This window comes from Phyllostomus hastatus, unplaced genomic scaffold (genome assembly GCF_019186645.2).
Source record: "Phyllostomus hastatus isolate PE091 unplaced genomic scaffold, TTU_PhHast_1.1 phas_scaffold_46, whole genome shotgun sequence".
NCBI lineage: Eukaryota > Metazoa > Chordata > Mammalia > Chiroptera > Phyllostomidae > Phyllostomus > Phyllostomus hastatus.
Window position 1 is genome coordinate 20,594,868 of NW_025334032.1, and position 16,426 is coordinate 20,611,293.

A 16,426-nucleotide genomic window follows, 5' to 3' on the forward strand; every position below is an offset into this window, starting at 1 on the left:
ACGAGGAAAAAAATTCTTTGGAGAACTACTCCATGTTTTTTTTTAATTTTTGTTTATTGATTTGAAAGAGAGAGAGAGAAACATCAATTTGTTGTTCCATTTATTTACGCATTCACTGCTTGAGTCTTATATGTGCCCTGACTGGGATTGAACCCACAACCTTGGCATATCAGGATCAGTGTTCTAACCAAGTGAGCTACCTGGCCAGAGCTATGTTTCTTTCATATATTGCCATTTAAAAATCTTCTCTATCTACCTTTCTTACAAGCTTACAAACTCAATTACTTAGGATAGGGGAAGCCTCTTTGTAGCTACGTTTTTGTTACTTCCTTCAGATAGAGTTAAAATTCACTGCTTCTCTGCATCTTCACCTGGGAGGGATTATTTTTAGAAGTAAAACCAGACTTAAGCCTGCTTTGCTCTTGCTTAGCAACTGCCGCCCAGGTGGCTGGGCGGGTGGGGGGGTGTGCAGAGGAAGAGCCACGGAGCAGCGAGCTCACCGTCAGAGCAGAACTGTGTCACTCTTCCACGTGTCCCTTAAATCCCTTCCCTGACTGCACTAGTTTTTAGAGCATTTCTCTTGTCTGAGACATCACCGTATCTCTGAGTGAATTCATCACCTTCCGGTAAGTATCCAGGACGTCCTGAGCCGTGGGTCTCTCTGCAGGAGCCTGGCTCTTACAGGCCTTGTGAATATCGAACAGATGGAATCGGACCATATCACTCCCCTCGACCTGCCCCAAAAGGAAACTGGAGACATCTGGAATCTTCCAGATGTCAGTCTTCTCGTCATATGAGGGCATGAGATGGTCCTGAAAAGGCGTGTCCTCTCCATAGGGCCACAGCTGCTCTGGAGCCACGAAATCCCCATGAAGCTCCCTGTGGCCGCACTTCACAAACGTCCCGGCGCTGCGGTTCACCAGGGGCAAGGCGTCCAGGTCGTTCACCACGATGCTGAAGTTACTGGTCAGCAGGTACTGGGACAGCGTCTTGGGCAGGTCGTTGGAGTCACACATGACCAGTGTGCCCAGGGGGCTGTGGTGCAGGTAGTTGATGATGCTAACATAATCCATGGCCAGCTGCAGCCTCTGCTGCCAGGTGTTTACATGTTGGTACCTGGAAAGGTTTAATGTTTCTTCCAGGCTGCTCAAGGACCCTAAGGGGTGATACTCAGTAAGAATGGTGTTGTCATCCTCGCAGAAGCCGAGCAGCGTGACAACATGTTCACTCTGCAGAGACTTCAGCATCTGCAGTCCGTGGAGGAAATCATCCTTCATCTCCAGACCAGTGAGCCGTGAGAGGGCGACTTTGCGTTCCTTCCACTCCGACAGAAAGACCTGAAACAGAGCCAAAGAACATCACCTGTCTTAAGGCGCCAGGAAACAACTCCACATCTTTTAAGTGCTGGATCTGGTGCAGAGCATACAGAAATTAATGAGACATAGACCCAGCCCTAGGGCTGCTCTTAGTCTAGTGACAAAGATTCACTTACGAGCAAACACAAGATACCCAGCGAGGCAAGTGCCATATATCAGCAAGGCCCAGGAAGGGAGAAGGTGGGAGGGGCGGACTCTGGTCAGGGTGCCAGGGGCCGTTGGGAGAGGGTGCCAGCAGGCTCCTGTGAATTGCTCTGAGGATGATCCGGGCTTGCAGGGTGATGTGGAGCATGGGGAGCACATCCCCAGGAGAGGGGACTGACTGTGTAATGGCACGGAGTGGCAGGCTGACTGCTGGTTCCCAAATACTGCAGCATAAAGTGGGAGAGGGTGGGAGAGGAGAGAAGACCAGAAAACCCTGTGTGGGGGGTCCAGCCCAGCCAGCCCATCCCACGTAACAAGACTACTCATTAATTTTAAAAGGTAGCACAGCAAACCACAAGAATAGTCCTATGTAAAGTAAGCATTTTTACAGGGCACTGTGGGTTAGTGTGACTTCAGCTGTAAAAGCAGGAGGTGAAACGCCACGCACATCCTGGCACACAGCATCCAGGAAACTGTGTGGCACTGCCTGGGGTTCTCAATCGTTCTTAGCTCCAGAGGCTCACAGGAAGCACTGCAATTCAGAACCTCTGATCATCTGCTTACATCCCCAAAAGAGAGGCAGAAAACAGGCTTGAAGGTCAGATCGCTGCTCCAGGCTTCTGCCACCAGTGGGCTGTGTCTCTCTGGGCTTCTGCCTCTTCATAGTTAAAGTAAAAGGCAATCTGGGACATCATTTATCAAGAGCTTTTAACATCTAAGTCTATAACCTATCTAAAAATGCCTAGGAGCCCTCACTAGTGTGGTTCAGTGGGTTGTACATCATCCTGCAAACCGAAAGGTCACCGGTTCTATTCCCGGTCAGGGCACATGCCTGGGTTGTGGGCCAGGCTCCCTTTTGGGAGCGTGCAGGAGGCAACCAACAGATGTTTCTCTCACACATCAGTATTCCTCTCCCTCTCTTTCTACCTCCCTTCCCTTCTCTCTCTAAAAATAAATAAATAAAATCTTTAAAAAGTAAATTAAAGAAAAGCTCTAGGAATAAAAATCTGGCATTATTTATAAAACCATGAACTGGAATCTACCCATCCAGCAAAGACTGGGGAGTAGTTCAGTTATAGTAGGATCAGCAAAATGTGTATATAGGTAGAGTTTTCCCAGATAAAATTATGCTGCAAATGAAAAAGGATATAAAATCACATAGAAATAGAAGGCAATAGACGTGTTTCAGCTCTCAGTTTTACAGTATGACTATGGGTGATTATTGTCCCTTACACCTTTTGGTTATTGTCCATCTGTTCCAGAATGAATATATATTACTTTTATGTTTTAAAACAGTTTTAAAAAAAGAACTCAGAAACATTATATGAAATGGAGGTTGGCTAGAGGACTTAGATTTCTTTTGGATCTGCACAGGGCAATTCATTGATAGAAAAACCCAGGTAATGGACTGGGTCCCCTTTCCCACCTAGTCTGTGATTTTGTATGGACCTGTAACACCATCTTCTGTGATCTATTTCTAAAGACCTGATAGACATTTAAATTGCTTCCCTTTGCCCTCGCTGGCGTCGTAGCTCAGTGGATTGGGCGCGGGCTGCGAACCAAAGTGTCGCAGGTTTGATTCCCAGTCAGGGTACATGCCTGGGTTGCAGGCCATGACCCCCAGCAACCACACATTGATGTTTCTCTCTCTCCCTCTTTCTCCTTCCCTTCCCTCTCTAAAAATAAATAAATAAAATCTTTAAAAAAAATTGCTTCCCTTTTTTCTTAACAACAGCGTTACCATGAATAGCCTTATATCTACACTTCTGCGCACATCTGCACGGAGCGTTATAAGCTGGGTGGCCAGCAGCCTCCTGGATGGGGAGGGAGCGGGTGCAGCCCTCAGTCCCTCCCTCCACAGTCTGTGCCAGTGCGCTCGCCAGTCGTGTGCAGAGTCTTATTTTCTACAGGCCTAATCTGCCAGATGTTATCGATCTTCGAGATTTGTGCCAATCTGAGGGATCAAAAACACTTCCTGTTCCAATTTCGACTTCCCTGGTTACTGAAACAGTGCTTTTCATCTTAATTGGCATTTTGTTATGTCTTCTGTGGAAAAGATGTTCATTGTCCTTTATCCAATTTTCTATATGGTTGTTTGCTTTGTGCTTATTAATTTCTAGGAGCTCTTTACATATTATCCAGGTGATCCTTGATTATAAATGTATAGGACAAATTTTAGAAAATAATCCACTTAGTTTATATGGTCTTTGGTAATACAAAGAATGTAATGTTATGTAGTCAGATCTGTCTTTCATTTAACAAGTACAGCTGATGTTGAACAATGCAGGGATTAGAACTGCCAACCACCTGTGAAGTCGAAAACCTACATGTACTTGGGTTGACCTTCCACATACACAGGTTCCCAACTGCCAATGGACCTGACAACAACTTGAATTTAAACTGAGGCCAATTGAACAGTGTGGATTAACTGAAAGAAGTCTGTATGTAAGCAAACCCATGCAGTTCAAGGGTCAACCCTGCATTGTTCAAGGGCCAACTGTTTTTGTGTCAATCAAAAAACTGAAATAAATCCCTGCTCTTATGTAATTTACATTCTGGTGCAGGAGGCAGACAGCAGGAAAAATAAACAGGAAACGTATGAAGTATACTGGAAGGTAAAATGTGCTTTGGAGAAAAACTGGGAAGGTTCACAATTTTAAATAGTGTCAGAGAAGCTCTCGCTAAGGTGACGGCTGAGCAAGAAGCTGAAGGAGGGAGAGGAAGGAGCCATAAAATCTCAGGGGGACCCACATGCCAGGCAGAAAGAACAGCCAGGGCAAAGGCTGTGGAGAGAGTGCACCCAGAGGCTGCCAATCAGCAAGGCCAGGGCTGCTGAGCTGCAGTGCAATGAGCAAGGGAACAGAACAGGGGCTGGTGAGGGGCGCAGACCTTGTGCGGCCTTTCAGTTGCTGAAGGGACTCTGGCCTTCACCCAGACTGAGACAGGAGCCACCGGAGGATCCGAGCAGAGGAGGGACACTGGCTGACGTATCAGCTAAGAGCAGCATTCTCACTGCTGTGTTAAGAAGAGACTGAAGGGGAAGGAAGGAGGATGAGGGTGGAAGCAGAGACCACTTGGAGGTCACTGCACAAGATGATGGTGGCACGGATGGGGAGGAAGGGATACAAGAAGTCTAAAGTGTGGTCAAATCCCTACAATCTCTTCTGAGTACACAGACAGGACAATTCGCTAAAAGACTGGAGGTGGATGTGAGAGAAGAAGGAGTCGAGGACATCTCCCAGGCCGGTGGCCCCAGCAGCTGAACAGAAGGAGCCCTCCATCACTGCGATGGGAGAATGAAGGAAGAGCTGTCTGGGGGGACGATCTGGGGCACACTCAGTTTGAGAGGCCTTTCTGGCATCCAAGTGGAGACATGCGGTGGGCAGCTGGACAGGAAAGTCTAGACGGCCCAGGAGAGAGGTCTCAGCTGCAGATGAAAGCCTGCGGTTGGATAGGGCCATCCAGAGGGCGAGCACAGAAGAAGGTCGAAGGTTAAGTGGGGTGAGGAGGTGGATCCTGCAAAGGAGACTGAGAAATGGACAGTTCTTCAAAATATATAATTCATGCACCAATTGACGGCACTGCTGCAGGCCAAGGGCACGTGCCCTGGCAGTCCCAAACCCAAACCCAAATACACACACTGGGGAGAGAAGGTGCTGGCAGGGCATTTATGCACCGAGGAAGCCATGAAAGCTAAGCCGGTTATTTTAGTTTCTGAGAATTCAATAAATGAGCCTTTGACTGCAAGCCCCTAAAATGTATACTGTGAAAAAACACTAATTAAAAAAATAAAAATAAAGAAAGGACTAAAAAATATAACAAAATATAGAGAGACAAGTACATGTGTTTTCTGAAGCAGACACTGGGCTAGCTGTGGAGGACACGCCCTGTGAGCCCTCGGGGAACTTACACTGTGAGACAAAGCAGCGCAGACAGATGAGAAGTTCATGAGGAGGGGGTTTAGATGGGGGGGGGGTCGGGGAAAGCCTCTTAGACCTGGATGATGAGGAGCTGGCCGCGTCAGGGGTGGAGGAAGAGAGATCCAGGCAGAAAGGAGCGACTGTGCAGGCCTTACGTTGAGAAAGGGCTGTGTGATTGAGGAGCGAGAGGGCAGGGAGAGCGCAGGGTAGGGAGTGAGGGTGTCTGGGCTGAGTTCAGGAGGCAGCAGGGCCCAGATCCTGGTAGGAGGTTTGGGGGTTTTTTTTCCTACGCACAGTGGGAAGCCACCGAGGGGTCTGAAGGAAGAGAGCGGCATGATGTGAGTTGTGTCTAGAAGTGCCTCCGCCTGGTGCAGGGTGAAGGGCAAGGTAGAGAGGCCTGTTCCAGGGTGGGAGCGAACAGCGCCCTTGATGAACATGGGTCAGGGCACACAGGTTGTCGAACAAGTTTGGGACGTGTGTTCGAAATATGACCGACGGAACCTCTCTTGGCTTGGTTAAGGGGAAGTGGGTAGAGGACTCAGGATGGCTCCCAGGTTTTGGCTCGAGCAGCTCGGTGAGCAAAGGACAGGTTTCAGAGCAGGGAATTAAGAGTTCCTAATGGGATGTACTTAGATGCTCTAGAGACCTCTAAGTAGAGGTGTGGAATCATCGCTGGATAATAAACCAATAAATCCGTGGCTCAGCGGAGCGGTATGGGGTAGAGATGTAAATCTGGGAGTCACCAGCATGTACAATGTATTTAAAGCAATGGAACCAGATTAAATCACCTAACAGTGTATCTAGGGAAGACAAAAGAAGAGGATCCAGGAAGGAAGCAACAGGAATAAGGTCCCCGACCTCAGCACTACTGCCGGGCGTTAGGCGTGGAGGGCGAGGGCTGGCCGTGCCCTGCAGGGTGCGGAGCAGCATCCCGGGCTTCTCCCCACTGGGGGCCATGGCACCTCCTCTGCTCGTCAGTGTGACAACCTCAAGCGTGTCTCTACTCATTGCTAAATGTCCCCCAAGAGCAGAATGGCCTCTGATTGAACACTGCTGATTCAGTGGCGAGATGGGGCACAGAAGCAAGAAAGGAGAGTAATCGGGAGTGGCCAGTGAGGGAGGAGGAACACAAAAAACAGGCGGCAGCTGGAAGAGCCAGGGTTGCAAAGAGAGAGGAATCAGCTGCATGGAGGGCTGTGAGAAGGAACAAGAGGAAGACAGAAACGTCCAACCTGAAATCTGCAGGCATCTGCATAATAGCAGTGGCGGAGTTTGGAAGCCACAAGGAAGAGGACAGATGAATGAATGGGAGGAGGAGGAGAGACTGCGCTTGGCGGTTTTACTACAGAAGGAGAGGGAATCAATAGAAGAGGATATTCTTTTTTTAATTTTATTTTTTAATATTTTTTCTCACTTTATGGCTTAAATTTTTCACTCTTAAATTTTTTTTTTTTTTTTGATTCCAGAGAGAGGGCACAGGAGCAAGAAAAAAAGAGAGAAACATCAAAAGGTTGCCTCTTGCAGGCTCCCTGCCTGGGGACCAAACCCGCAACCCAGGCATATGCTGTGACTGGGAAGCAAACCCGAACCTCTCAGTTTGTGGGATAACACCCAACCAACTGAGCCACACCAGCCAGGGCCAGGATGCTCTTTTTTAAAAGAGTGTGTGTTTGTGTGCCAGTAGGAACATTCGTTGGAGTGGGAAACACTGGTGATGAAACTGGGAAAAGCTGAAGTGAGGGGAGTTGTGAGGAGTCAGGGACCACACCTGAGCTGGAAGATTCAAGGTCCACCAAGAGGAAGATGAGGAGATTTCCTCTGGGTGGTTTCTATTCCATAATAACTTACGTAACGAAATCATCAGGCACTTCGGGTCCTTCTGGACACAGCTGCTACCTCTCCTCCTCACCCCGCCCTCTGGGCACGCCAGTCCTTCCTGGTCCCCGGACAACAAAGCAAGTTCATCCTGGGGCCTCTGCTGGCCCCCGTCTTTCCTACTGGAACATCTTTTTGCTCAAATGTCCACACGGCTTGCTCTCAGATGGTTCTGGCCACCTAGAGCAACAAGCCTGCCATTAGCTCTGCTGTGTCTTCACAGCACGTGTCACGGACATACTTCAGGACGTTCTGTTCTTGTTGTCTTGACTGTCTGACCCCCAACTAGAAGGCAAGCTCCAAGGGCCTTTGTTTCGTTTGCCGTCACACCCCTAACACATAAAGATGAATGAGCGAATCTTCACAGGAACCAGTTGCCTTGTTTTACGGTTTTACTTTATATAAACGCTTGTCCCTTCTCCCTGTCAGACTTCCTCCTTTCCGCAAACCTGGAATCAGCCAGCAGTCACGGCTCCCCGGTCTCCCAAAATAAGGACCAGCACTTTATCGCACTGCAGGCTCACGGCTGCATTTCCTGCCCCTCCTTCTCTATCGGTCATTTAGTGCAGCCTCACCAAGGAGCTGTCTCTCTCCCACGTCCCTGCACTGGCTCCACAGTCGCTCTCGGCCTATCAGTAAGCCTCGGTTACCACAGAAATGACGGCCACCGGACTGCAGCACACCCCCAGCCGATGAGACGGGGGCTCCTGAGGCTTCTGTCTGAGAAGTGAATTCACCCCTTTGGTTTCTCTTATTAAAATTAAAAACTTAAACACCAATATATCATCACAGAGTTTGAATAGTAAGAATGAAAAAATTGCTGATAACCCTCCTTCACTATAGCATAATCTCTACCATTTTTATATTTTCTACATAAATGCTAATTTTGCAGTTGGAAACAGTATGTTCAACCATTTCATATTTTGTTTTTTTCACTTATCATCATGAAATTTTTTCATATTGCTGCCTAGGTTCCTAACTACACTTAACGGTTACAGAATATTCCATCAAGTGGTTGCACCACAATTTAATTAACTGTTCCCTTATAGTTATTATTTCCAGTTTGCTATTACTACAAAAAACAAGGCAAAGTAACTGTTTAAGCATTTAACTTTTTCCTTCCACTGGATTATTTTATCAGGTAAAGTCCCAGATGTGACACTGCTGGGCACAAGGGTACAAACACTTTGATGGCTTTTAACACCTAATGCCAGGCTGCCTTCCCCAGGGCCACCCCTCGAGGGGGGGGCGGCAGCACAGAAGCCAAGCAGGCACTCACCCTCTTCACAGCTCCCTCCCCAACGCGCTTCAGCTGCCTCACTTCTGTCCTCAGCTCCTGGCAGGACAGCCACGGGGAGCAGGTTTTCATCTGTCCCATTCTGAAGGAGCCGTAGGGACAGTGACCGGGGCCCGGGGCGGCGCGCCGAGGGGAAATGAAGAGCCAGTCGAGGCAGAGGTAGAGCAGCAGGTTCATGAGGGCCATGGCCAGCAATAGCCCCACGATGGGGGGCAGTTCTCTGTGGGGGGCGCCTTTCCTGCCATCCTGGGGCTTCTTCTCCATGTTGGTATCCTCTGCCACTTCCTACAACACAAAATGCAACAAGTAGTAACAGTCGTTTTTTATCTCCATTAAGGTGTTTGGACGATGAGGGGTTGCAGGTGACACACCCTCTATGCCTCTTATTCACAAGGACCCTGCACCTCCGCGTCAGCGTGAGGGTGAGAGAAGGCACTGAGTACTGGGCTCGCACTAAATGCTCAGTGTCAGCTGCTCTCGGAATCAGAATTTTTTGTTGCACGCCGTGGTCCGCGTGGTTCATCTCCTTTAGATTCCGTTAGAGGGGAGGTGTGGGCGTGTGTCTGACTGTCTCGCACTCTCCCACAGTGCTTGCACTGAGGACACAGTCGATGAAGAGTGAGCAAAGTGAAAGTGTGGATGTCAGCCCAGTGGGGCCGGGACAGAAGGTAGACAAAGGAGAGCAGCAGGAGATTTGCTAGGGTGGTGGGCGGGGGCTGGGACACTCTCGAACCCACCTAAGGGACTGGGATGTTCCTTGGAAGGTACGCAAAAGCTCCTCCATGTTGTTAAGCAGCAAAGGCTACTCTTCAGCAGGGGTGGAAGGGGCTGAGCCTGGGAGGCTGCTTACGAGGCCCTGGCAACCACCCGGGATAAGAGCTGATGAGCGTGTGAGCCAGAACCGTGGTGGCGAGAGTGGGGAGAGGGTGAGGCAGAGATGGACCGCACACTAGGTGACCACCGAAGGCGCGGTTACTCACCAAACCCACGGCGCAGGCTGCAGCACTGGAGCCGGGGTGCGGATAGTGGTGAAGCTGTAGGCACCACAGCTGTAGTTGCTGGATGGGGAGGGAGGGGAGAGGGCTCGGGAAGGACCCTGGACACCGGGTGCCTGACTCTCAGGGTGCTTGAAGCAGAGGCTATTATGGACCAGAATGGAACTGTGTCAGTACTTTGGCGAGGGATACGGCCATACCGGTTAGTGTGTGCCCGCTGAAGATAAGCACTGAGAGGCGTGGGGACAGCAGTGACAGGACTGACCCTGCACTTCTTGGTTCTGAGATGCATGTGACATGAAGGGTTACCTCCTAGGTGCGTCTTCCTTCTGCCGGTTCAAGTCTCCATCCAGACACCTGGGTCAGTCAGTATTCGGGATGGCCCCAGGCACTGGTTAGAAAGTACTCTGCCACAAAGTGCCAAAAGGGTTCGTTAAATAAAAATTGAAACTTCACACAGACAAATGGCAATAGCAGAAATGGTTCGCCTCCTCCTGGGGCCCTCCCTGTGTCTGGGTGTCCCTCCGGCTCTTCATTCCCAGGACGGCTCAGCGGCTGCAGTCGTGAAGCCCCATCGGCCTGTCTGGAGACGATGCTGAACAACCACGTGACTCTGCAGTCTCCCAGGAATCCAGGCCCTGGGGTCCGTTTGCGATGCAGACCAGATCTTGACCTCTTTACAGACAGCGCTGCTTGCCTTTGAGCCCATCAAAATAAAGCATCGTTTCGATTTTGCCTAAATGCCGCCTGCCCCCCTAATTCTGTAACAACTCTCTGTTCCCTGACTAAGACACCAGGTTCCAACGCTGTGAGGGTCACTCGGTGCAGTGGGTCAATAAAACTTGCAGGTTCCTTCCCATGGCCTGGGTCCCCCTCTCTTCAAACTGTATCACCTCCACCCCACCTTCTCTCTCAGCTGATGCTCCTGTTTCCTACATCCCTGAGAAAACAGAAGCAATCGGAGAGCACTGTCATGAGCCCCCACACCACACTGCAGGCTCCTGCTCCCCATCCGTCTTTTCTGTGACTCTGAACAAAACAGGCCAGACATTGCAGCCCCGTGCCCATACAGACCCCTCCCTGCCTGCTCGCTCCTGGTGCCACCCCAGCAGGACACCCCCTTCTCCTGAACCGTGACCAGTGTGCCCTAACTTCCCCTCCATTTCAAACACCCTCCCGTCACCCTACTTCCCCTCCACTCATTGCCTTATTTCTCTCTTCCCTTTTGCAAACTCCTTTAAAAACTCCCTACACTCACTATATCCACCTGCCCCGTTTCTCTTGAAATCACTGCCACTCTGCCCACACAGACCCTGTCGAGGTGACCTCCACAACAGTCAATTCACAGTCCTGGTCTTGACCCCTCAGCAGCACCTGGCATGGCTGATCGCTCCCTCCTCCTCCCATCGCTTTCTTTCCTTGGTTCCCAGGGAACCGCACCCTGGTGCCCAGCCCCCCCCACCCCAGTCTCTGACTGTGGCTGCTGGAGTGCCCCAGGCTCGGACTTGACCTCTTCACTCACAGCCTACAGGGCTGCGTGATCCATCTGGACTCAGGACTCCCCCATCTCCACCTGTTGCCAGCTCCCAAATTTCCAGCCTTCTCAGACCTCTAGATGTGCTTCCTTAAAATCTCTATTTAGATATCTGAAGGGCAGCTCAAAAAATTTGTCTTTAACATAAAAATACAGTAACTCAATTTTAAAATGGGCAAAGAACCTGAACAGACATTTCTGCAAAGTAGATATACGCATGGCCAATAGGTAGGTCAAAGGATGCTCAATCCTATTATTCATCAGGGAAATACAAACCTCATCACACATCCACAGGATGGCCATAAACAAAGTCAGACAATAACAAGTGTTGACAAGGATGCAGAGGAACAGGAACCCTAATGCACTGTGGGTGGGAATGTAAGATGGTGCAGCCACTGTGGAAAACAGTCTGGCAGGTCCTTAAAAGGTTAAATAAAAAGTTGCCATATCAACCAGTAAATCCACTGCTCGGTATATACCCAAGAAAACACATTCAGAACACTTGCAGAAGAATATTCACAGCAGTGTTAGCTAAAGACTGAAAAAAAAACCCGCCTGTCCATACTCCAAAGGCCATGTACAATCTGACTCCATCTGTATGAAATGAATAAAGCAGGCGCATCCCCAGAGACAGAAAGCAGATTGGTAGTTGCCAGGGGCTGGGTGAAACGGGCGTGGGGAGTGGCTGCTAGTGGATCCAGGGTTGCTTTCTGGATGAAGTGTTTAAGAATCTGCAGTAATGGTCGTAAGTATACTAAAAATCACTGGTTGTACATGGTAAAGTAGCAAATTTTATGATATGTGAATATCCAACTTTAAAAGATAAAAATACTCCCCAAACGGAGCACCTACTCTTTCCCGCCCAAATCGCTGTTCTCACAGTGTTTGCAGTCTCGGTAAATGACAAGTCTATTCTTCCCGTTACCCAGGCCAGCGAAGCTACAGGTCGAGGGTGACACTGTTCCTCTCATAGCAGGGAACTTTAGAAATAATGGCCTCTTCCATAGTTCTGTGTTTTTCCTATTTACTTGAAGAAAGGGCTGCTTTGCTTATCTCTGCTGTCACTAAGAGGTGCCCAGGAAACCCTGGCTCCAGCATCACTCAACAACCTCTTCTTCTTGAAGCGATGCTATTTGCTCACCCCACCACCTCGGCCTTCCCAGCTCTGCCCAGCAACCAGCAACATTCTGACGCTTGCTTGCTCCCCTTTCTCACACAGACTCCAGGCCTGCATCTTTCTCTCCAGTCCATTCCGTCATCTTCAAGGGCTTCAGCTGAAACTACAATAACTTTTACCACTCAGCCCTCAGGCTCTTGAGCTCCTTCCACTAGTCCTGATCCTCAGAAGCTGCTCTTGAAAAAACAAGTAAAACAATTGCCATCTCTCTTCCACAGCAGTTAAAGCTGACCAAGTATGTCTCACTTGGTCATCAGGTCCAGGGACCAGCAAACTTTTTCCATAAAGGTCCAGATGGTAACTCTCCAGGTTGAGAGGCCAGAAGCTAAAACTGAGATAATCCCTGTGGAGTGCTGAGCAGCTGTGCAAAGGGAGGAGAGGTCACGCGCTGTCTCCGTCACAGTTACTCAATGCTGTCACCAGAATGCAAGAGCAGCCCCAAACACTACACAAACAAATGTGCATGGCTGTATATAAAAACACTTTATTTACAGGCACTGAATTAGGATTTCATAGTTTTCATGTGTCATGAAAAATTATTCTTTTAACCACTTCCCCCCTCCCCCCGATATTTTAAAAGGTTAAAAAAAAGCACTTAACTCAGAGGCTATGCAAAAACAGGTGAGGCAGTAGCTGGCCGTAGGAGAGGATGCTCCTCTGGGTCTGCTGCAGGCCCTGCTTCCTTCCGCCACATTCCCCCTAGGTGGTCTCACCCACGAACACAGCCTTCACAGCCACGCAAATACTGATTTCCAAGTCTCTGCAGAGGCCCAGATCTCTCTGTGCTTCACTCAGCGGGCTCTTCCACGTCCAGGCTGTCTGTGTCTCTCCTGTCTACAACATGCCCCTTCGCCAGGGTTCCCTCTCTGTGACAGGCACACAGCACACCCACTCCCTCAACCCACACAACGGGTGACTTGATTCCTCCCTTCCCTAACCGCCAAACCAACCAATCACCGCATACAGTCCATTCTATCACCCAAATGTCTCTCCGACCTGTTCACCTCTCCCCTTCCTTGCTCCCCCACCCTGGTCTAAGCCACCAGCATCTTACCTGGGCTTCTGCAACTGTTTCCTACACCATCTCCCACTTTCTCTTTTCCAATCCATTCTCCACACAGCAAACAGGGCCTTTTTTCTTTCCTGAAATGCTTCAAGCACAGAGAAAACTAAAAAATAGGACATCCACTGGGCTTTGTCAGGTAACACTGCATCACATTTTTAAAAGACTTTTTTTTAAAGATATGAAAGACCACACACATAGGTGAAGCCCAGTGGACCCCCCCCACCAGCCCTATACTGCCCCCTCCCAGGAAGTAATCACCATCCACAGGTTGGTGTTGTCAGTTCTCAAACTCTGGTCCCAGGACCCACAGCAGCAGCAGCACCTGGGAACTCGCAAAAAAATACAAGTTCTCGAGTTCTGGCTCCAGACCTTGCCCTAGACCTCCCAAACCAGACACTCTGAGGTGGGCCCCAGAAATCTGTTCTGACAAGTTCTCTAGGTGATTTAGATGCACATTAAAGTTTGAGAATCACTGGTGCATATAATTTCCATACCTGTGTTTTATTTTCACCAATAAGCACACTTCTTGAAGAAGGCTTTTCAGCCCACCTCAACACCTGACGGGCTTTCTTCTTTCAAAGGTGTATTTTAGAGTAGGCTGCCCAGAGCCTGGGATATAAGCCGTGTGGCTGAAGGAAATTTCTTGCCCAGGAATAAGCAAAAAGACACTGGTTGTGGGGGGAAAAAACAACAACCCAGCAAGTTAAGGAATAACAATTGCGGAATAACAGCTGGGAAGGAGAAATTCAGGCACTGTTTAGAGAAAAAGGACTCCTGCCATTCATAAGGAAAAGCTGGTAAATGGGGGAAAGATTAGGAACCACTACTCTAAACTCACAGTTTAATTAAAAAAAAGAAAAAGAAAAGCAATGGAACAAAATGAGTTTTTACTAACTTACAAAAAGTTTATATAACCAGAGACGACACGGATTAGTGTCACTCAATAGAATTTAAAGTGGAATGCCATTAAAATACTTGTTTTAAAGGTTCCAGGTGCTGACTTAGCCTTAAGGTTCTATGCAGTAAAGATAAGGGATGGCGAAGACAGCACTACTAAATAAAACGGCTCAGTAAAAAAAGAGCAGCGTGTGTTTACACCTAACACAGAGCTTGAACCTAGAGGCCGCTAGCAGTGCTGGCACGAATGGCCGAATGATTGCTTGCAGAATAAACGCCCGGGAGAAGGACCCGAAGTCTGTTATGTTAGCTCATGCCCAGCTCGCGCTCCGGGCAGGATAGAGAAGGGCCCAGGAGGGTGGGCGCCGACTGCCCCCGGCCAGCGTGGCCTCCAGCTGGACTTCGATCTAGCCGCCCAAGAGGCAAGCGGAGGGCTGCCAGGGCTTGGGGTTAGGGAACGCGAGCCGGGCCAGGGACGAGCCCCGCAGGAGGCAGAGCTGCCCTCGGCACCCATTCCGCAGCACCAGTCTCTCGCCCACCGAGCACCCAGCCACATCCCATCACGCCGTTGCCCCATCTTCCCCTCGATCCGCCGCGCCTACCTGCGGCCCCGCGCCGGGCACGCAGCCTCTTGCGCCTGCGCGGCCGGAAACGAGCCCGGGCCGGACAAGCGCTAGGCTGCCCCCTGGTGTCTGCCGTCGGCCGGCCCCCGGAGACCCGCCGCTGCACAGCAAAGGAGTTGGAGCGCCTCACAGATTCCAGCCCGGGTGCACCGACCGGTCATTCTCCTATTCTTGATCCTTCTCTACAAGCGTAGATGATGTGTTGACCTATCACTGTTTAAGTTCAGACGCCCAGCCTGGTTGTAAGTACGGTAGAGAGGAGCTGTAACGTCTAGACCCTTTAAAAACCTTCCGGTTGGTGCAAAGTCATGGTTTACAAAGGGTGGTCCTCAGACCAAATGCTGATGCTTCACACCTCCAGGGAAACTGTTAGGCTTGCACATTCACGGCTTTGTCCCAGACCTAGGGGGTTGGGGCCGTCAATCTGTGCTTAACTAGGCCTCTGGGCAATGCTGATGCCGTGAAGGTTGAGAACCGCTGGTGGAAGGGAAGAGGCTTAGCCCGGAGCAGGAAAGCTGAGCTTCTCACGTTCAGGGGCCCCCAAAGAGGAGCACTGGAAAGGGAGCAGGAAGCTGGAAGGTCAACAGGTTCCATCCTCGTTTGTACCCCGTGGAAAATGCTAGAGGGAAGGTTGCGACATTGAAAGTTCGGCATAGGATTATATAACTTTTTGTTTGTTTAAACCAGAAGTGTTATCTTCCACACTGACACATTTTCCAAGTTTGGAATCAAGAAACTATCATGATGTATGTTAAAAAACGGAGCCTGTACTGGTAATCCAAACAATGAAAATTAAGAATAACTTGAAGCTACTTGCCTGAGATTGGCAAATAGCAAAAAGCATGGTAATGCCTCTTGATGTACAGAATCTAAACGTTTCCCCACACCCACATATGAGTGTAAATTTGCATAACCTGTACCAGTTCACCTGTGTATAATGGGCCCTAGCAAATCCCCCTTCTAGAAATTTACCATGCAGAAATAATTGAATGTGCAAGAGAGCTCACTGGAGTGTTGTTGACAACGGATGTTTATAAGAAAAAAAAAGAAACTTAAAAGGTTAACAATAGGGCTTTCTGAAAGAAGTTACATCTGTGCAACCATTAAAAATGATGTGGTGGTATAAATGGGTACAGAGTTTCATTCTGAGAAGATGAAAATGTTCAAGAGGGATGATGGTGATGGTTGCATAACAATGTGAATGGACATGATGCCACTTAAAAATGGTTAAAATGGTCAACTTATTGTTATGTATATTTTACCACAATAAAAAAGATGTTATAGATTTATGTGTTCTGACATGAAAGGGTATTTATAAACTATGGCTAAGGGTAGGGAAGTAATCCCATTAAAAAATAACTATATACAAAAATTCTATTAATTCTATATAACCACTTTATTAAAAATTCTATTTTGTTGGTGATAACCACAATATATGGAATGGAATTTTGGACAATTTAAATTTTTTTGTTCACATGTATTTCTTAATGTTTATGTAATTAACATGTATTACTTCATATGT

General features: G+C 48.8%; 1 protein-coding gene across 7 annotated transcripts; it reads right to left on the bottom strand.

The window, feature by feature from the left end:
• Nucleotides 1-121: 121 nt before the first annotated feature.
• On the bottom strand, nt 122-14,919 carry POMK (protein O-mannose kinase). 7 transcript variants are annotated; one of them, XM_045821620.1, is made up of 6 exons: nt 14,884-14,899; nt 13,643-13,706; nt 13,373-13,469; nt 9,917-10,014; nt 8,595-8,897; nt 122-1,337 (listed from the first exon to the last, which is right to left on the bottom strand). In XM_045821620.1, exons 5-6 carry the CDS (start codon nt 8,874-8,876, stop codon nt 567-569), a joined length of 1,053 nt encoding a protein of 350 aa, XP_045677576.1. In that variant the 5' UTR covers nt 8,877-8,897; nt 9,917-10,014; nt 13,373-13,469; nt 13,643-13,706; nt 14,884-14,899; the 3' UTR covers nt 122-566. The 7 variants fall into 7 exon arrangements, with proteins under 7 accessions (XP_045677576.1, XP_045677579.1, XP_045677575.1 ...); XM_045821623.1 differs by lacking the exon at nt 14,884-14,899 and adding an exon at nt 13,879-14,877 and having other exon boundaries at nt 13,373-13,461; XM_045821619.1 differs by lacking the exon at nt 14,884-14,899 and adding an exon at nt 13,879-14,877.
• Between the last annotated feature and the right edge of the window lie 1,507 nt (nt 14,920-16,426).